Source organism: Pollicipes pollicipes, unplaced genomic scaffold (genome assembly GCF_011947565.3).
Source record: "Pollicipes pollicipes isolate AB1234 unplaced genomic scaffold, Ppol_2.1 Scaffold_1600;HRSCAF=1878_pilon_pilon_pilon, whole genome shotgun sequence".
In the NCBI taxonomy this organism is placed as follows: domain Eukaryota; kingdom Metazoa; phylum Arthropoda; class Thecostraca; order Pollicipedomorpha; family Pollicipedidae; genus Pollicipes; species Pollicipes pollicipes.
In genome coordinates, this window is record NW_023595962.1 from 9795177 (window position 1) to 9817075 (window position 21899).

Consider the following 21899-nt stretch of genomic DNA (forward strand, 5'->3'; position numbering starts at 1 on the left):
AAGAGGCGCCCAGACAGACGCCAAGAGGCGCCCAGAAGAACGCTAAGAGGCACCCAGACAAAAGCCAAGAGGCGCCCAGACAAACGCAGGCGACTCGGGCTCGGTGCCAGAATTTGCAACGGCAGAGTCGTTGGGGATTTGATGAAGCACTGGTACAGCCAATCGAGGATTTTGAGGATCTCAAGACATTGAGCGCCTCAATCTCCCACCCCGAGTGCTGCAGAGGGCGAGAGAGTTGAACTGTTGGCCGGGAATCAGATTCGAACCCGACCCGTGGCGCGACACGTGGTTTGTACATGTACACACTGCCAACTGAGCTGCAGCAACCGATCCACTCATTGCAAACACCAAGATTGTTCGTCGCCTCACGGCTTCCATAAACACCATCTCCGACATCTGGTGGTTTTATTGAGAAAACGATATCTCGGCTTATTAGTGATCAACATCAGCACAGAGAACTCAGCAGACCCAGCGACAAAAAAGGCCAGCATTAGGGGCTTTGGATCTAAACGCAGCTTTTGACTGCTGCTGCCACATCCAGGTTCCGCCAGAGCGGGGCGTAGACTGACACGTGACAGCGCCTCGGAGTCCTGGCACCGCTGCGACCCGAGCTAACCGCCTTCTGGCTGGTGCAACAGACTTGCAACGACATGCGAAACGATATCGAGACATCTGTTGCGTCCTCATGCCGACCTGCATTAATCCGTTCCACAGTAATATGGGTCAAAGTGAGAATAAAGTGTATGGCAAACGCGACGGAAACGCACTGTTAGCTGATCCAAAAACGGCAGCAAGATCAGTGGGGTTATAACATTTTTAGTTGGCATTCTGATCTCAGGACGCATGCCGTGCCCCCCGGGGCGGACACATCGAACAGAAACACGTGCTGGTAGTCTTCTCGACTCAGCCATCCACCTCCCATTAGCCACGGGTTGCAGTATGGGCTACTTACTAGTGTGGTGAAACGCCGTGCCAAAAGGACCACGAGGCGTTTGGATTACGCGTTTGGAAAGGCTTAAACAAAAGAAAACGACTTTTCCAACGGAAAAAAGGCGCGGAAGGAGCTATGGCTCGTGAGATTTAGCTGGCGCGAGCTACTCATCGATGGATTTTGACCGAAGACGACACTAACGCGCGCACTAATGTGACGCAACATTCGTGAGGGGCCAAGGCGAAAGCTACGCCGCTGAAAGGTAGTAACGTGTGCTGGCCAAACACCGTCGATTTCCGCTCACTGGAACAACAAGTACCTACGATTGACCACACCTAGCTGACGCTGATCTTTTGCTTCGTCTTTATCAATTCCCGCAGGTTGTTTTCGGACTCCTTGAGGCTCTTCTCCAGGTACTGTTTATTGCTCTGAAACGCACATGGTTAATGACAGCGTGTATCAAAGCAGTCGAAGTGATATCGAGCTTTACCAAGCCATTCCACAGCCGCTTTAACACGCGCCCAGGTGGACGGTTGGATACCCTTCGCACGGGTGGGGATGGGGGTCACTTTGCCCCCCTCCCGAGATCTCAGGAACTAAGAGAACTGGAGACAACAAATTCACAGGGTGTGTTGACCTGTACGTGAACTCACTTAGGGCAAAGTATGGGGGTCCTGGGTCATAACCTTCGGGTCAAATAAGGTCAAACAACGTCAAATGCCAAGTTGGCTGGTTGGCATATTCCATTCCATCCTGCCAAATTCCAGGAGACACATTGGCACTGATCCGCTATTCGGTCCGGCTTGAAAGTGTCTGAACCTGAGCTTCTAGGCCTGAGCGTCCGAGCCTGAGCATCTGGACCTGAGCATCTGAACCTGAGATTCTAAGCCTGAGTGTCTGAGCCTGAGCATCTCAACCGAGCAGCTGAACCTGAGCTTCTAGGCCTGAACGTCTAAGCCTGAGCATCTAAACCTGAGCATCTGAACCTGAACATCTGAACCTGAGTATCTGAACCCGAGCATCTGAGCCTGAGCATTTGAACTTGAGCATCTGAATCTGAGTATCTGAACCCGAGCATCTGAGCCTGAGCAACTGAACCTGGGTGTCTGAACCTGAGTATCTGAACCTGAGCATCTGAACCTGAGTGTCTGAGCCTGGGCATCTGAACCTGAGCATCTGAACCTGAACATCTGAACCTGAGCATCTGAACCCGAGCATCTGAGCCTGAGCGCCTGAGCAAACACATGTACCAATTTCTAGCCTTCTCTTAGAATGAGCAGAACTCAATGATTAACAACACAGTGGCTCAACCACGATGAATCTCGTGTTAATGCAATATTTTGACGAATTCTGTCTATTCTGATGGTAGCAGTAGGACTCATAACTAAAATAACCATGGCACATATTTGACACCCCACTGGCCCAAAAAAATGGCAAACAAGGGAAGAACTTTGCGGTATTATTTTCGTGAGGTCTAAGCAAAGAACAGCAGACAAAACCAATCCACCAGCGGATTGTACCACAAACTCCTATATAGGGAACAACTTTTCTCTTGGATGGCCAAGGTTATTTTTCATTTTTCGCTTGGCATTAATGTGATCTTCCATACAATTGGGGAGTGCTGCTCAAGTCACAAAAAGCCATTCACACCTCTTTCCCACTATGAAACTTAGCTGACCGGATAATTTGTCCTGTATCTGCTGTGCAAGCATGGCACCAATGGGATCCTCAGCATACCAACCAATGCATAGCCGTGTGCGACCTCTCAATCCAAATCGTACAGTAATTATGGCTGAATTAGATCCAACAACTTGATATGTAACACAAAGCACCGACTATTAATGCAAAAACTATCTGGTGCGACCAAACATGGAGACATGCGATGCATACAGCCGACGACATTTTGCCACCCGCTCACCTCCAGCTTGGCAATTTTCTCCTTGTGCGACACTTGCTTTTTCTCGAGGTTTTTCCGCACACTCTGGACGTCATTCCTGATGAACATTCGCCCAATACCGTCGTACACTCGCGTCTCATCTGGAACAGCCTGTGGATCACAAAACGACGTGACGTCACAGCGTATCAGAGGCTGGCATGCACCCAGTCAACTATCTGCACCAGGGGTAGCATCTCTGTCACTGACCTCGTGGTGAGGAACCTGAGCCTTCTGACTTCTGATCATGCAGACAACCTTAGTAACATTTTTGTTGATCTGATAAAACAATAAGCCCTAATGCATAGAAAATTCTGCTGGCAGTCCTGAGGCACTGGCTGTAGGTGTTACCTGAATTTCCTTATCTGTCAGCTGAGCATGCATGATCTGCCTCTTCAGAGTCTCGATCTGCATGTCTGACAGGCGGATGGACTGGTTGGTGTTCTGCATCTTCTGCTGCAGTTCCATGAATGCCTGATGACAAAACACATGTAAGTCAGTAACACCAACATTCAACTGAGCTTCCATGCTGGTTGAGACCCATGGCTTTGATGTGGTCTGATGTCGAGACCTTTGCTGTTCATGTTGAGCAGTGCCTAGAAACTGATGTTTGTTAAATGTTTTTGTACTTCAAGGAATTTTACAATCCTGGATTTTGACTAGCCTGAATCTATGTTGTTGGACTCACACTATACCTTCTGGTTAATTGTACTGGGGTACAGACATTCACAATGGACAGGCAATTGTGACTTGTGACTGGGCAATTGGCCCAGTCACAATGCTGGAACACAAGGTGTCTGAGAATATGATATCAGGCACCAGATTTCGGCAGGAATATCAACTGTACACCATACTTTTTGACTGATGTCTCAACAAGCACCGCACCATGCTTTTAGGGCAACCAGGTGCCATCATCTATTCTCCCAAAGCCCAATAATTCAGAACAGGTTAAAGGTTTTCTTTGAATTAAAAAAAAGGAGATTACTTTTAAGTTTCATTATCAACAGCTACAACATATGAATCTGGGCCCTGTGGTCACAATTTATTTCCCATCCTTCCACCTGCATTATGAAAGGCAAACCCTTTCATGTTTTCTTCCCCAGTTGCATTCTCCCATTCATCTTAACAAAGATCTTACCCACACCCCACACCTTAGCTAGTCATTGGACTCCAGGGCTGTATGAACTGCAATGGTTATTTGAGACGCGCACAAACCTAGCATAATGAAAAGCAGATATGATAACTGGCACAAATGACCATTCATGACCTTTAAAATAAACAATCATACAGACAAATCACTACAAATGGTAGCAGACATGGGATTGGAGCCTCTCACACATTGAAAAATGTGATAGTGGTTAAGTGGGAAAATACTGTAAGCATGCAAATAAATGATCACAATAGTGCATAAATTAAAGAAATATGCATGTGTATATCAGTCTCACAAAACATACTTGATACAAATTTTACCATTCAATTCTAAGAAAGGACAACATTGATTATTTAAAATTGGTTAAAATAAAATACTAACCACAATTTTTACATATCACATTAACCAGCATACAGATAAAATACCATAGCATCTGTTTTCTTGAAAATTCAAACATGGTTCACTTGTCAACTGATACAAATTATAACAATGCTATGCTAGGTAATGCCTAACACAGAATACCTTTGCATGCTAGTTCAACTGCCTATAAACTATTTTTAAAGCTACCACAACAAGTTGCAAAAATGCTTTCCGAGCATGAACCTGAAAACTGGTAAGAAGGAGTAGGTTTCATTCATGATAAAAGTGAAAAGTATTTTCTTTTCTTCTATAAGCAGACTGGAATTTTACTGAAAACTAATGGGGAGCAAGGTTTTTAAAAATGTAACTGGAATGCATTTTTTCTCATGCAATGAGCTCTAGGACTTGAAACTTCAAATTTATATGCCATGTTTTTAAATACAACTGCCACATGTAATTCTTCAGTAAAATTCACATCAACTTCAGCCAGTGTTTCAATATTCAAGCACTTGCATGTTGGGAATGTGATATTTTATATTATAAAGCCACAATCATGGGGTTCACTGACTTTGGCCATTCCCCAAGCTTAAAATCAGATGAACAGCATCAAACTGGGTAGCAGTCAACCCACCAACTAAGCATGTCAGGCTTGACAAATGAGCCATGCTTCTGGATTAACAGGAAAAGGGCAGCATATCAACTAAAAAATTGTGTGGGCACTGCTAGTAAGACAGGATTCTAGTACCGCAAATATATATATATATATATATATATATATATATATGTATAAACATATATATATACATATATGTATAAACATATATATATATATATATATATACACATATTTGAATTCTGGACACCCCACAGGATGAATTCTTGTACTGTTTTTGCCTAATGATTGCTAGTGCAAAGTATTACTGCACTGGTGACACAATGAAAAAAACTAACTGAGGAACACAGTGATCGACAATTAACAAATAAAACAATTTATAAAACTCGAGCACGTCAACCGACTAACTCGAAAATTCTACGCCCCAATGTACCCCACTGATACCAACAATTCAGCAGGCACCACGCAATCAGCTTCTCCCACCAACCTTCTTCAGCTCCATGTCCGGTTCCCTCGACGCCCCTGACATGCTTATGATATTTGTAGAAACAACGTATAATGCAGCGATAATCTCCTAGTACGCTATATCCGGCAAGAATAACGAGTCAAGAGCGATCGAACGAGCAGGCATTTACTCCAACACACGTATCTGCGTGGGCCCTCCCGACAACGCAAACGTACAAATGTGACGCGGGTCATACAGTTGATTATGACCAAGCCCAAGCATGCGGCACTAAAAGGCAGGCACATGGAGTTGCATCCACTGTATTATAAATCGATGTCGCTGCTCTGTTAGAAACCTTCATTATTAATTTCAAAAATTTAAAGGCAGTAAATGCTTGCTTAAATTAACTCACATAAACTCAAGCTTTCAAACAGGCTGGTAGCCAACATTTATACCGGAGGCAAACACTTAAATTTTGTTCTAGATCCTGCGAATTTGGATCATAATCAATCACAATCTGTTGCCTTGCCCTGGGGGGACAGGCAACATACTTCCAATTACTTCTCAGTGCGGTTAGCTCGGCGAGGAATAACCCCAAGAGTGAATTAAGCGAAATCGAACTTCAGGAACGCCAACATGTCGCAAGCTTCACGGATATCCCCATACTTTTTTACTATGGCCCAGACATGGCATGTTCGATGAACACGATACTTGCAGTATACGGTTCGAATCATCTTCGGGATGGGTATTTTCGTGATTCCTGCTCAGGCAATATAGTATTTCTTCCGAACCTTATTTTGTAGCATCGTTCTTTTCTGGGCCGAGGTCACCATGTTTTACACAAGATTCCCGAGCTGGGGCTCCAGCCTGGTAAAAAGCCATCCACGTGGTCGCCGATGGCATCGGTGTGCTGTATCTGGCGGGCGTTTGCACCTTGCTCGTGCCAGGCCGAGTTGTGAAATCTTCAAGGTATTTTGCTTTAAAAGCGAATTTTGGTGACGTTTTTGCTTAGAATTTCTACTGCAACATGACACCAATTTATTTACTGCCGTCGTACATTCCTGATAGAGGCTGCGTTCCATAAGCATGCGTGATGGTGATCTTTTGTATTATGATATGCACACGAACACAGGTACTCTGTCCAAACAATAACTATCTGCATCAAAATCAGTGACAACTCTGTGGACAATCTGTGGGTTTCAAACTTGAAGCATACATGTGATAAAGTGAGGATATGTCACTGATACACGGTATGTGTAATGTGATGTAAAGCAGCCCTTCATCAAGCTTTCTTCGGTTAAGTATATGCACCTAACCACCTAACACTAGGTAATCTGTAAATCAGACATTCTGCATCCAAAGTTGACAATGCTAGCAGCCAGTGACACATTAGTCCTGGAATCACTGTAGCAGGTCAAGTTGCTTGATTCAGAGCATTTGAAACAGATCAACCTTAAGAAATATTTTAAACACAAACGTCAGCAAAAATTGAAAGAGCATGAAAGGTATAGAATGAAGTGAATTAAGCAGACATTTTGCTTTGATAAAGCTTCCTGTAATTAATAATTATGGTAAACCCTTCTATATTTCAAGGACCTTTTACTTCTGATTTGAAATGTGCAGCCAAGATGGTGGCATGCATTCTGATATTTTGAATTTTTTGTATAAGTGCAGATGTGTAACACATCCAGCTTTTTGTGATCCTTGTTCATTCCTCTACCTACCTAGGTACCATTTCAGTGAGTTGATTCAATTGCCATCCCTTCAAAGCACATGCAGTATGTTATCCTGAATGCTATGCTTACATTTTTTATGACCAGTGTTTGAGTCTCATTCTCGCTTTCCTGTCAATCTACCCTGGAGTGGTTGGCAGCTAGCAGTGGGAAAGGGTATATTGACTGGTGCCTGCCACATTCATCCCATAAGATTGAGCAAGCTGTATGAAGTATGGCAATTTTCTCCTTCCAAAAGGTGCAGTTGGTCACCAAACTGATGATTTTATTGCACTGCATAACAGTTTAGGTGAAGGAAACTGACTTGTGTATTCTGCAACTGAAAACACGTTATGTCAAATCAGCAGCACTTCTAATGCATGGAAGTCACTTGATGTCATCTATGGGCTGCACTTTTTACAAGGAAAAAATGTAACAGAGTGGATGGACCACATGATACCAGATAGGGCCAGACTGAACCAAGCAGGACCAGGTATGACTGGACAGGGTCTGGCATCATCAAATCATACCCATATGGAACTGTATGGGAAAAATGGGCCAATTGGACCAGACAAAACCAGATGGGACAAGATGGGACAGAAGGGACGGGGTGGAACTTGCGGTATCGTGCGGGACTGGGCGGAACAGTACGCGGCAGGACGGTATCAGACGGACTGGACGCAAATGGAGGGAACTGGACGTGACAGGGTGGGACGAGATCGGACGGATCGGATCGGACGGACGGATCGGACGGATCGGACGGAACAAGACACAATCCTTTCGGGGCCCCGTCTTGTCACGTCCTGTCTTGTCTAGGTTCATTAAGATTCACCCGGTCCCACGCGGTCCCACGCCGACGCACTCATTCTCACCCGTTCCTGTTCAGTCACGCCCGATTCCGCCTGGTCGTGCCTTGCCCCATCTGCCAAGTCTTTTCAATGTTTTTCTTTCAGTTCCTAGGGTGTGCTAATTAGTTGTGGGGGCATTATGGCAGACTGGAGGAAGTGATGCAAATCACAAACACAAACACAAACACAAAACACAAACACAAACCTCTTTATGCCTTTTCGTGTAATGAACGCCATGCACACTATACCTGCATCAGCTGGTGTATTCCGACAGCCGGCGTAGCACGGCTGACACTGTCATGACTCAGATTTCACGCAAAATTGGTAGCACGAGAGGGGGGGGGGGTTATCTCAGGTGCAGAGTTCATCTGGTACAGTTCCAGCTCCCTCTAGTCTATGTTACGAGGTGAGACGCGAGGCGTTTTCGTATCTGGAGTTGACACCGGTACGTTTTTAGCTCCTTAGTATCCATTAAACCGCACGCAATATCATCAGCGTGTATATTTTCGGAGTTGCGAAGTTTCGTGCAATGCATTTGAAAAATGCGCCTCGGTGAACCTGGAGAAGTGACCTTGCGACCCGGGCTAAAGGCCGTCGTTTGAATTTCACATTAAGTACGATTTGACCTTTTTAGTATGCAGGTACTATTTTATACCTCACCTTATCCTTCCAAAACAAAAATAACATCCGCGGGTGCGAGTGTCTAAATAAGTGCCCTTGACCACGGTTCAAAACAGGGCGCTTTTCACTCATTTGTGACATTCGGAGGCATCCAAATGCGACCTTTGTCTGCTGGCATGCGGCTCCAGTACATTGTCATCACTCAAATTGTCCAAATTGGTACCAGGAGTTAACCTGAGCGTGAAATCCACCAATCACAGCTTTGTGTCAGCTTTGCCTGACTTACTCGTATCAGCTTACTGGATTAATAATCACAGTATCAGCTTTGCCTGACTTACTCGTCACGGTGTACGCAGCCCGAGAGCCGGAGGCTGTTCGTAAAGTTGGACGTAAAGCTGATATGTGCTGACCACCGTAGCACTTGTCAAAATATAAAAAGACATGAAGGTTACGAAGTCAAGTCCGGTTGATCCTGCAGTGCAACAATGCAGCGCCGGCAACGGGCTTCGGCCGCTGGTCGCGAGCGACCCCAGCTGACCCCAGCTGTCCGCATGCTAGGCTTCCAGTGTTGGACCGTTGTGGGACGCGCATGCGTCGGCTTCAGCGGGTCTGGGGGCAGCCTGGGCACAAGCATTTGACGTTGGATCAGTTGCCTAGTGGGCTGCGCAGATGTGATACTCGTTGGAGTACCACAAATCAGAGTGATCGACCACAATATCAGTCCTGCGCGCCCAGCGGGTTTCAAAAGATGTTAGAGGTGTTTTTACGGCTTGCCTCAATGTGGGATACGTTTTGAGTGCTGCGGCCCAAAGAAATATACGCAAGATTTGATCCGTATTCCTCGGAAAAACGTGGAAAAGGTGTCCGCAGACCGCTACGCAGTTTGTGAATTTAGTTGAATGTGCCGACGGTTTTGCAACGGCGTCCGGCAAAAGAAAGTAACTCATCATCATGATAAATGCCCGACCCAAAGGGACAAACCTAAAGAAACATCTGCGGTTGTTTAAGGGAGAGATGACATCAGTTGCGTTTGATGGTGCTATGGATGTCGTGCGATTTTGCCGAAAAATTTCTTTGAGCACGTGTTTTTCAGTATGTGCGTGTTTATAAAACTTTTGGTCAAGCTGATGCGGTGATTTTCCCTTGTGTGAAAAGTAAGAGATTTCTCTAATGGAGGCGCGGTACGATACTACCTGGCCCTGGTGACCGATTACGACGCCCTCGGGCGGTCATTGTGACCCCTGATATCTCAAAAAATAAGAGGGCTAAGAGCACCAAACTGACTGGACAGGAATGAGTATACAAAATCGGTCGTGCCAGTTTTGATATACCTATGTCGTAACCGTGGGGTCAAATAAGGTCAACCTCCAGATCAGTGTCCGAAGCGTCCTCGGACCTCCTAAGGCAACCATCCTTAACCTAGACACCTCATCTAACCAAAAGGTCACTGGTGTCAATAACAGGTCGTTTACTTCACGTTTAGCAGGTACAAATGCCCAAAGCCATTGAAGTCAGTTTGATTTTGAATGCATAATTGGTGCCAAGTACTACCCTACGCGGCACACCCCTGAAAGCAAAAGGGCGGTCAAGGCCATTTCAGATCACTGACCCCCACTGACTATCATGAACGCTAAGTAAATAATCTTTCGGAGTTCTTGTGATCCAGGGATGCGAAATCGGCGTCTAAACTACTCTGTAATGCGAGTTATCCGGTAGCAAAGCGGTTTGGTTGTTACCTTGATTTGACCGTGGTGATGATTTGTAGTCTCAGGACCTGTTGACATCAAACATCATGTGGCGCCCTAACTGGACTTCATACCTGACCTGAGGTCAATGCAATCAATTTGGGTCATAATTACAATCGTCAAATTGGTTAAGACACCATCTCAAAGTTGTATGGCCATGCCAAGCATCCGTTGTTGTATCAATCGAACAATTTCCCAGGAGCTGCCTTCCCCGACTGCGATGACCTGACTTTGACCTGCTATACGCCGGCGACCTTACGAGCTGCATACAATTACATATCTAAAGGTCGGTTATGCAAGTGTTTACATAGCCAAAGTTTGGTGCGGGTGTGCCTCGGCCGTTTGGGAATCCGAGCGCTGCTAGTCTCGCTCCTTCACAGATTTAGGAACGCTCGCTGAATAGTCTTTTTCTTTCCTTCTCATGCCAAAACGGCATGCGAATGCATTAAGGGACGGGGAAGCGAAATGTGAACCAAGAGGGCCTAATCGGCTGTGCCATGGGTCACATTCTCTAAGCCGGGGATATTGCGTCGTTTGCACACAGAAAACCATCACCGGTGCCTGGTTCTGTGTCATAAAAATCAGAGGGCGTGGCTATAGCCGAGACATTCGCCACACGATTTGCTAATTAAGACAATTTCTGGCACTCATAGGCATCACCAGTTTATTCTAACTGGAGTAGGGAAACTTTTGTTCCAACTGCAGTAGGGCAACTGACCAATGTCCATGCATCAGCTATTCAGCGACAGTGGGCGAGCCGCTCGGACGCCTGGGGAAAACCGGGGACAAGTTTAAAGTCATTGGGGAATGGAGAATGGTTCAAATTATCTTCTGTTTTCACGAGCGGGCATCGGGTATCCATACACCTCGGGTAGAACCTGACGTGTTTTGTATTGGTGTTTTTTTGCCGGTTGTCGATCTTTGAACGGGTGGTGTGGTGGCCCCAGCCCTAGCTCGTTGGATGAATTTAGCCTGCGTCAGCAGCATGGCTTGGTGCAAGTATTCAGAAGGCTTTACAATCCGAAAACTTTGTGCATGGTAGTCCAATTTGTAAAGATACCTGGACAGTTAACCATGCATTGGAGCAGGGTGACTCCAGGTAGGCAAGCGCCCAACGCGGTGATATAGAAGTCGAAATTAGTGAAAATTGCCATGTGTTGTGCCAGGCGAAGACTTTTTAGACCCTCGTGCCATCTGGAGGGACAATGTACGAAAGGTATTTTCTGCTAGACAAAAATAGCTGGGAAGAACACATGCGTTGCTCAAAGGATGACCTTTAACCTATGTCGCTAGGTCGCTTTTTCAAGTGCCGTAGCTGGATTTTCGGTTTTTGCGAATCTTCGCAATCGCTAAGACATGCACCATCATAATATTCCGTGTATTTTGATGGGTGCTAGGGCGCAAAGAACGTATCAATGTCAACTCCAGTTATGAAAACGTGTCGGGGAATACCTTAAGACCCATAGTCATGACCTGGCCTGACCTGGTATTAAGTCGTGTGGATTTTATGCATCAGATAGTACCGGTTTTCAGTAAGATCTGGGACATGACCGTATTGGATGACCCCCCTGGTTCTGCGCTGGGTGAGAACGCCTCAGCTGAGGCCAGGATGGTCTGTGGCCAACCAGAAATCGTTGGTAACCAAAACGGGATGCTGATGACCACGCAACATATGTGCGGGAAAGTGCACCTTTCATTAACATAATAAGGCAAAGAAGAGCAAGTTAGCGGTTGTGATCCTCTTATTGAAATATGTAGTTGGCATCCGGTCCACTTTCAAGAAACATGTCTGACTGTAAAAGCGTGCATTTGCAATGGGTTCTCTTCGCGCACAAACCGGTAACAGGTGCAGATTAGGTAGCCTGGATAACAAAGTACTACAAACTCAAATACCACTGTGATGCGAACCGCTTGATGCAAAAGGAATGCAAAAATATCTGTGCGGCCATTGAATAGCCTCAGCAGTTTAGGGTGTCGTGCAACCACAATGGCGACGTTAGCATATTGAGGAATAACACCGAATGGGTATCTCGCATGTTCACCTGCTAGGACCCACTTGTCGGAGGGAAATATTTCCAGTGCAGTTCATACAACTAAATCATCATGCTGAATCCAACCTGACATGAACTGACCTACGGCCCCAGGACACGATGGAGCAGATCGGTGAGGATGCTGACAGCGTCCACAACAAGGGGGAAGCGCGCGGCCAGCAGGCGGAGGAACGGCGTCGTAGAGTTGCCACCAGAGGCGCCACCTCTGGCGGCCGCACGCAGCCCAACGTTGGCCCAGTGACCTCGGATGACCAAGCGGCCACGCCCAGTGCGCCGGCCGCCAGCCCGTGAGTTCAGTTTACCCTGTGCCGATATAAGGCTGTGTGATTTTGCCACCTGCAGGTCTTCTGTTGTGGATTTTACTGCATGTGATACGAACAGCAAGGTACCAGAGGGGCACCAGATTCTGTCTGTTGCTTTCGTTCGCTACGTGCTAGTTGCCTCCACTTCCTTGCGACAATCTATGAATGTTCGGGTGCTGCTAAGAACAGACATAATCTCACTTAAGACATTAAAGATGATGAGCCAATTCAAGATGTTTGAGTTATTTGATTTTGGTACATGCTATGTGCTACATCACGCTATTTTACGCGAAACAAAAGAGCCAACCATTAATGCTCACTGCACCCCGAAATATGGTGTACGGTTTTAACGCGACTTCCCAATGCCCATGCTACGACGTGACGTCACCTCAAGCTGACTGACATGGCCTGCGTGTGACGACCTCACCTGACGCGGTATGACGTCACTCTAGGCCGACTTGCGAGCCGCGCGCCAAGCAGGCGGCCGCGCGGCCGGCGAAGCGACTCCGACCACGACGCGCGCGGCCGGGTAACCAGCAGGTGGGTGTTGCCGGCCCTACTCGTGTGTGTGTGGAATGACTGGGGAGCGGCTCAGCTCCGCCAGTTCTGCGCCATGGCGATGAAGCGATCGGAGCCTGAGGGCCCTGAGCGGCACGGACTCGCACAGCGTCATAGTGCGCCTCCGCCGCGCTTCACGGGGAGAGACTGATACGCCAGACCGTTTCGGCGTGGGGTCTTGGGCTCTGTGGATGAAATGTGAGGTTTTACTGTGCATCTCTGCTCTGAGTAATGCGCTTTCGTCAAATATGCCTGTCACTGAAGCCTCTGCGCATGCTGCGTCGTCCACGGCTGCGCATCGCCACATTCTGTGACATTTGTGACGGTCGCACACTGACGCTCCCGTGCGTGTCGGCTCCAGGGGGGGCACGCATCCTGCGTAGTCGCCAACACGATGGCTTTTACCGCACGCCGGACGGTGACGAGGCCACGGTCCGCCGTTGAACACTGTATCTCTCGTCATTGCCGTACGTGACCGAGCTGATTAGAATGCCGTGAGCTTGTTGCTCGGCGCGTACAGGGAGACCACGTTATCGAAGCCGATCCCCAGGCTGGTCGGATAATAATAACTGGGACGCAGCTAACAGAATTCGCGGTGATCTATATTCATAGACGTACGTGTTGAGGAACGCGGGGGCCGTGCATTTTCAGGCTTCTTGGGCTGTCCGTGGCTGTTTAAAGTCGGTGGTACCAGTCCGTTTCTAAGGCGAAGTCGTCCAGCTCAGTGAATGGCCTGAACTTCGATTGCCCCGCAAGTCGTCTTTGGGATGTTTCCTCTTGCGGGCGGTGCTCACTTGTCCTAGCAAAGGCAGCACGTGCGTGTCTTCACAGTTGTGACCCTGTGGCATCAACACTCGCGCGTGCAGAAGTTCATCATCTTCATCTCGGGCCGCGATAAACCCATAAACCTCAAATGCCACACCATCCATCGCCCAGGTTCAGAGGTCAAGGGCAACAGCCGGCGGTGGACAGAACGTGTTTGATGATTTGCCCACCGAACTACTGCATCGCATTCTCGCCAACCTGCGTCCGCTACAACTGCTGGGACTGGCCCCAGGTATGTTCAGTGGCAGCGCAAGGTGGTAGTCGTCGCGTGCCTGCACGCTCTTCGTAAGTTGCTGTTTTTTCCGGTCTGGTTATCCGTTGCCATCGTCTTCAGTGTAGCCATCCTCCGCAGTGCTGGGTTACCGGCTGTGGTTCGGTTTCCTTGCCAATTTTTTCGCACGGTGTTCTTGAACGGAAGTGTTAAAACTGGACGGTAACCGTGAAGATGATTGGCAAGTATGACGCAAGATGTTTCAGGTTTCGTCGGTGTTGACCAGTTATACTTCATAACAAGGCCCAAACAAGGCTCAGTTACATCAGTTTTGTCCCAGATTTTAACCCAAGGCGCAATTAACACGGAAATGTTGCAGATGTGTGTAAAGTATGATAATAAAAGGATGCCAAGACAATCAATCATTCAGGCTCGCACACCTTAATACCCGATCCGGGGAAGCGTCAGGAACTGCCCGAAACCGACAGCTAAACCGAAAGGTTTTTGTGATCGGCGCCGAGTGTAGGGCGAGAAAGGAACGAACTTCCGGGCTTCAGTACGGAAAGCGATAACTGGTTAGCTATTTCTAGACGTCCGTCACTTCAAAACGCTGTTCATATGAAGATCCAAGCTGACATTTTGTGTAGCTGACTTGCAGCGATCCCAATGTATCGATTTGCGCGTTGCATTTTGCTGGTACTAAAATGCCTATTTTAAGTTTTATTTACTGGAACATAGGGCAGCCATGCACATGCGACTGTCGGCCAGACGGCATCCCTTCAGCGCGCCGAGCCGTCACGGCTGAGCACCCGTCACACGTGCTCGTCCTGTGTACCGCTGCGGCCCGCCGTAGTGTGCTCTGTCGGTGCCGGCAGCGTCGCGCCGCCGCGGTCCGCCGTAGTGTGCTCTGTCGGTGCCGGCAGCGCCGCGCCGCCGCGGTCCGCCGTAGTGTGCTCTGTCGGTGCCGGCAGCGTCGCGCCGCCGCGGTCCGCCGTAGTGTGCTCTGTCGGTGCCGGCAGTGTGGCGCCGCTGCGGTCCGCCGTAGTGTGCTCTGTCGGTGCCGGCAACGTCGCGCCGCCGCGGTCCGCCGTAGTGTGCTCTGTCGGTGCCGGCAGCGTCGCGCCGCCGCGGTCCGCCGTAGTGTGCTCTGTCGGTACCGGCAGCGTCGCGCCGCCGCGGTCCGCCGTAGTGTGCTCTGTCGGTGCCGGCAGCGTCGCGCCGCCGCGGTCCGCCGTAGTGTGCTCTGTCGGTGCCGGCAGCGTCGCGCCGCCGCGGTCCGCCGTAGTGTGCTCTGTCGGTGCCGGCGGCGTCGCGCCGCCGCGGTCCGCCGTAGTGTGCTCTGTCGGTGCCGGCAGCGTCGCGCCGCCGCGGTCCGCCGTAGTGTGCTCTGTCGGTGCCGGCGGCGTCGCGCCGCCGCGGTCCGCCGTAGTGTGCTCTGTCGGTGCCGGCAGCGTCGCGCCGCCGCGGTCCGCCGTAGTGTGCTCTGTCGGTGCCGGCGGCGTCGCGCCGCCGCGGTCCGCCGTAGTGTGCTCTGTCGGTGCCGGCGGCGTCGCGCCGCCGCGGTCCGCCGTAGTGTGCTCTGTCGGTGCCGGCAACGTCGCGCCGCCGCGGTCCGCTGTAGTGTGCTCTGTCGGTGCCGGCAGTGTCGCGCCGCTGCGGCCCGCTGTAGTGTGCTCTGTTGGTGCCGGCAGTGTCGCGCCGCCGCGGTCCGCTGTAGTGTGCTCTGTCGGTGCCGGCAGTGTCGCGCCGCTGGCGCCAGGCAGTGGACGACATCTTGAGCCGCCTGCAGCAGCTGCACCTGACCGAGGACGACATGCGGCATGGCAGCGGCGCGAGCCTGGAGCGGCTGCTGCGCCGCACGCGCTCCCTGCGTCGGCTCAGCACCAACTACCCCAGTCCCAACTTGATGCTGACAGCGCGCGTTGTCTGTGAGTGTGCGGCGATGTCCTGACAGCCCCCGGCCAAGCGGCGTCAAGCAGCCCAGTCAAGGCTCCCGTCCAGGCTTTGAAACAGTCCAGCGGACTCGGCTTGACGCTAGTGTCAGGGTATTACACAGTGTGGCCTGGTGGAAATGCGTCGGTTTGCAGTGGTGATGGTGCTGCCGTGCAACCAAGCAGCAGCGCGCGCGGCATCGCGTCCCTCAAGCAGATTCCAGCGTGCGGAGATACCTGCGTCGTAGTTAGTAACCTTTTCCTATGCACGCGTGCTTGGCTGGTCGTGTACGACGTCCGACCGCAAGTCATGTCATGCCAACACCATAGGCACACGTCCGTCGATTTATGTGGTAAATCGCGCAGTGTACAGTTAGTGATGTACGTCCAGTGCCATGGCGTTCAGGTGCTCCTGCCAGTGCGGTGTATTCCCTGTTGTTCCTTCCAAACAGTCGCGTCTCGCCTGACGCCAACGGCGTGTCCACTCGGTAGCCCACCGACAAGTGACAGACCTGCATAAATGTGTCGTCTGTTGATAGAATTGGAATTCGTCGTCATTGGTGAAATTATGATCTTGTTGCGTTAGTCCTTGTCACCTTGTCATTGGGGACGTTTTGGGAGCGAACGCAAGGCAGACTGATGAGCTTTGTAGCGCGTTGTGAAGCTTACGCAGCGTATCCTTGCAGCCCAGCTGCCCAAACAGCTGACACATATCGACTTGAGATCCTTCGAGATCAACCCCAAAATCATGAGGAGTCTGGGCACCAGGTGCTCTCAGCTGGAGGAAGTCCGGCTGCCGCACACGTGCACGGACGGGTGCGTAGCGGCCCTGCTGCGCCACCTGCCCGCCCTGCGGCGGCTGGAGGCGGTGAACAGCGAGGTGCGCGGCACGGCGTTCTCGCTCCTGCCCGCGTCGCTGGAGTCGCTGAACGTGGACGGGTGTGAGGAGCTGCAGTCGGCCTGCCTGCGCCAGCTGACCCGCTGCCCCGGGCTGCGACAGCTGGACGTGTCGGGCGTGGAGGGGCTGCGTTCGGCGGACCTGGCGGTGGTACTGGACAGCTGTCCGCAGCTGGAGGAGCTGGACGTGGCCTGGTGCGAGGGGCTGAAGTCGACGTGCCTGCGTCAGTTGACCCGCTGTCCTCAGCTGCGGGAGCTGAGCGTCTTGTTTCTGAGTGAGCTTGACGCGGAGGACCTGGCGGCAGGCCTGGCCGGCTGCCCGCAGCTGGAGCGGCTGAGTGTGGCGGGATGTGAGGACCTATCGTCGACCTGCCTGCGTCAGCTGGTCCGCTGTCCCAAGCTGCGGAAGCTGGACGTGACGCGCATGAAGAGCTTGCAGGCGGCAGACCTGGCGGCGGTGCTGGCCGGCTGCCGTCAGCTGGAGTGGCTGTCGGCCGTGGTGCTTCAGCCTCCGCTGGAGCTCTGCCTGCCGCCGGCCGGCCTACCCTCCCTGCGATACCTCGACGTATCCCGCTCCCATGCGGTGACCGACGCGGCACTGCAGGAGCTGCCCGACCTGCTGCCAGGCCTGCACACGCTCAAGCTGGAATGTGAGTGTGCTTTGTATGCGGCGGTTTCAGCGTTCACTCCGGGTATGTACCCTGGACTGTACATTTGCCGCCGGGGTGCGATGTACATGGTGTTTCATTGCAGGGCATGGAGATCTGCCATCAACGCTAGTAAGCTATTTACAACCCAAGCATTCGTGTTGGCGTGTTCGAGATCAGGACGCGTAATGGTTCTAACCATCAGACCTACAAATATGCGCCGAACTGCCCGTGTTCCCGGACGACACTGTCGCCAGCTGAGGTCCCAGACAGACGTGGACCGGCCAGTCCCAATGCACGGCACGCTTACAATGCCCAGCACACCTCTAGAAGTAAACTAACCTATTAAAACTGACTTACATAACCTATGCTAACGCTAACGTATTTAAACTAGGACATATTTTAAAGCAATGGTGTGCAGCACGGAAAGTGCGACTGAAAGCCCCACAGTGATTGCTGAACGGAGGTGATGTCAGGTAATGCTACGCAAAACGCCCTGTGTTAAAAGCGTTCCACGCGTCGTGTACTGTGGTTTGTAGGGTCAAGGTCAGGCCAGGGGCAACGACTGGCGGCGCAGTTCTCCCAAAAGGAAGCGCAGATCCAAGCCTCGGGTCGACCGGCGGTAGAGTCGGGTCACAGGGCTCATTCTCCGCACCGCTCAAATCCCTGAGCCCTGCGCCAGCGAGACGGAAGTGACGCTATTGGAGAAGCCTGTCTTTGTCGTGTCCCTGACGCAAGGAAGCGATCGCGGCCGCCGTGTATCGGGACCGCAACGAAGCTGCGCACACCCGTATGGGCCACGGCATCCGTGGTTCAGCTGCAGCTGACTGTCAGTGTGCGTCGTGTCAGTTCGTCGTGTCAGATCGTCGTGTCAGTTCGTCGTGTCAGATCGTCGTGTCACTTGTGTCGAGCGGCCGCCCGACGCGCGTGTTGCGTGGAACGCCGGGTGACTTCTTGTTCGCCTCAGTGTGTGGCAGGGTGACAGAAGACGGTCTGAGGTGCCTGTCCCGGCTGAAGGAGCTGCGCATGCTCGACCTGTCCCAGCTGGAGTCGGCGACGGACGCCGTTCTGGACGAGCTGCACAGCCCCCGTCTGAGAGAGCTCAACTTGTTCTGCTGCCGCAGTTGTTCCGCAGCTGGTGTCGCACGGTGAGTAACCTCTGTGGGACAAGGTCAAAGGACAAGGGCATGAGGTCAAAATCATCCCAGATCGAAGCATTTTACATGGACTGGACATCATGAGACGCTGTTGATAAATTTGTGCTGTAGCGGACATTCCGTAAGTGACCCAAACTCGGACAGGTTTTATGTGTTACTACTGAATGTGCTTCTCGTTGTCAAGATCAGTTAAGTATTCTACCATCAATGAAACGCGCTGTGACGACCTGGACTGTCCCCGCCGTCTCTGCCCTCGTGGGCACCGTCCTGCCGCGGTCTATGCCAGTCTCCCACACGGTCTGCCCCTCTGGAGCCGAACATGCCACGGAACCGCGCCGGTGCGTGCTGCTCCCAGGCATATGACGTGGTTTCGTGGTCAGCAACGGGTCCCGGACTAGCCAGCTCAGACGGGGCTGTGACGTCACGCCGGGCCCCTACCACGTCATCGGTGTCGTTGGGAGCGCGTGCAGCGGGTGGCAGCAGCCGCTGCTGCAGCGACGGCGGTCTCGGAGTGTGCTGCGGCGGTTTTGCTGGGCATAACTGCAGGCAGCAATGTCGTTTCGCAAAATAGAGTGTGTCTGAGGAAGAGGCTAAACCTGCCTCCTGACCTGAACCTGCCTAAACCTGAGAGGAAGATGGCTAAACCTGCCTCCAAAGCCGCCCCCAAGGTGTGTTTCTCCCAGAATTCGGCCCGTTTCGCGGGGGAGGCCGGGGCCCCGGCAACTTTGTAGGGAATTGCATCCCTGCACGTAAGGTATGTTAGTACTAGTAAGCCTTTCTTGGGACGCATCACGCACCGCGGCACACAACGTTTTGTGGCAACGGCCGGCCCAATGTGCCGTCACAAGTCCACGGTTTACGGTCACGGTTCGTCGGGAGTTCCCTAAAGGCGGACTGAGAAGTACTACTGATAGCAGCGTCGCCAGATGGCAGGTTGACGACGGGTGGCGCAGTGACGGAAGGAATGACGTGCGTGGCACCTTGTAGACCATCTGAGCAACAAGTGAATCGGAAATTGTAAAACAGCGTTGTCGCTACTGTTGGGTACTGCCATATGGTGTGTGCTGTTGACCCTGTTGCGCGTAGTGGTCACGGCTGTGCGTGGCCAAGGCTCGAGGCGGAGCAGTGGCAACCGCTCGATGCTGTCGGATATCCCGCCCATGGTCCGTGTGCGCTTCACTGCAGGCTAGCGCTCCAGGTGTAACGTGCGCTATCTCCCACTGTAGTTTGTTGGCGAGGACGCCCCCGTGCGTATGATTTCCTGCACGAAAGACCCGTCTGCATTGGGGGGCTGGGCGTGGGCTGCACCGTGCTCGACTGTATGCTGGCGGTCTGCTGCAACCCGTGCTGTGCCGTCTGTTACAGGCTGGTGCTCGGCTGTCCCTCGCTGACCCTGCTCGGGTGGCGAGTCAATGATGTGACCCGCACCAGGTCCCTGATCAACAGACTGACGCGCCAGCTGACCCTGGACCGCGACGTCACACTCGAAGTCTGGGGTAGGTGGACGTCGCACGGGCTGCTCTGCTCGGTGTAGACGGAGGGGTGAGCTGGGCGTTTCTCTTCTACGCTAGAGTTGCGCACTGTGCCAGCCCGGCTGTTGATCGTCAGCTGGCATTGCGAGAGGGCGAGCTATCGGCGGTGCACCAAGACAACGGAGTACTCATCCTCCTTTGCAAGCAAATGCATTAGACGATATCTTCATCTCGGCAATCTCAACCCGTACCCGTGCGAGAACTCCGTGCGAGAACTGTTTCGGCAGCAGTGAGAGCGCTGGGTCGTGTTCGATCTCTGCTGTCTTGAGTCTCTTCTCTTCGCGTGCCATAGTTCGGAGCTACGCTGCCGATCTGTTGGTGAGCTTACATAGCTCTTCAATGAGTGACATGTGGGAATGGACTTCGAATACCAAACGCTCCTAAAAACCTATCGGCCTGACTTCGAAACTCTTGATGTGATGCTTCCAGACAATCTAAATCGGAAGTGAACATTTCGATTCGCACAGGTCTAAAATTATGCAGAATCGCATGATCGCTATCGCCCAGGAGGGCGTGCCCTCTTCGAGACGTGAACTGCCAATAGCATGAAGCTTTTATTTACTTGTGAACCTAACATGAATCGACTGGCAGCTGCTCACCGTGTGTGTGTGTGTGTGTGTGTGTGTGTGTGTGTGTGTGCGTGCGTGCGTGCGTGCGTGCGTGCGTGCGTGCGTGCGTGCGTGCGTGCGTGCGTGCGTGCGTGCGTGCGTGCGTGCGTGCGTGCGTGCGTGCGTGCGTGCGTGCGTGCGTGCGTGCGTGTGTGTGTGTGTGTGTGTGTGTGTGTGTGCGTGCGTGCGTGCGTGCGTGCGCGCGTGCGTGCGCGCGTGTGCGCGCATGTGTGTGTGTGTGTGTACGTACGTGCGCGCGCGCGCGTGTGCGTGTGCGAGCCAGCTGGCTTGTGTATTGAGTGGCTGACGTCACGCCCCGCTTCGGCGGCAGATCTGAAGGATGTGCGCCGCCCACGATCCGGCCCGCTCCGGCTGAGGTGACCCCGCACGGAGGGAGCGTCCATGACCGCAGCCCGGTGCGCCGCCCCCGCCTGTCACCGGCCGACCAACGCACGCCGCCGCGCAGCGCCACGTGCGTGCTGCCCGCGCTGCCGCCAGCTCGTGCGGCACGGCCGTGCTGTGTCGGTGCGTGCTGCAGCCATGTGCTGCCAGGGGCAGCTGGCGGGGGAGAGGCGTGTTGAGCAGCGTGTCTGTGCATCCGGAGCTGTGCGGCGGTCAGTTGCTGACTGGCGGCTCGTTGGCGAGGTCTGACTGCGTCCCAGCCGGCCGCCGGTGGAGCGTTTGCACTGGGCCGCCCCCGGTTGGCGGGTGAGCCCGTGGCCGGCCGGTGTTTGGTCCGGACGCTCGTGTCACCGGGCCGTTCGCAGACTGGTCTGCTGTCGCCTGTGCTGGTCTGCTGTCGCCTGTGCTGGTCTGCTGTCG

The 21899-nt window shown here is 52.1% G+C and overlaps 2 protein-coding genes across 2 annotated transcripts; one reads left to right on the forward strand and one right to left on the reverse strand.

Annotated features, from left to right (window-relative positions):
• Nucleotides 1-388: 388 nt before the first annotated feature.
• Nucleotides 389-5649, reverse strand: LOC119094460 (prefoldin subunit 1). The gene is made up of 4 exons (XM_037217520.1): nucleotides 5475-5649; nucleotides 3216-3338; nucleotides 2850-2978; nucleotides 389-1359 (listed from the first exon to the last, which is right to left on the reverse strand). Exons 1-4 carry the CDS (start codon nucleotides 5514-5516, stop codon nucleotides 1267-1269), a joined length of 387 nt encoding a protein of 128 aa, XP_037073415.1. The 5' UTR covers nucleotides 5517-5649; the 3' UTR covers nucleotides 389-1266.
• A 7395-nt stretch (nucleotides 5650-13044) lies between these two features.
• LOC119093658 (F-box/LRR-repeat protein 2) lies at nucleotides 13045-21617 on the forward strand. The gene is made up of 8 exons (XM_037216649.1): nucleotides 13045-13049; nucleotides 13164-13251; nucleotides 14206-14326; nucleotides 16045-16233; nucleotides 16923-17783; nucleotides 18748-18928; nucleotides 20303-20433; nucleotides 21409-21617. The coding sequence occupies exons 1-8, from the start codon at nucleotides 13045-13047 to the stop codon at nucleotides 21456-21458; spliced, it is 1626 nt and encodes a 541-aa protein (XP_037072544.1). The 3' UTR covers nucleotides 21459-21617.
• The last annotated feature ends 282 nt before the right edge of the window (nucleotides 21618-21899 follow it).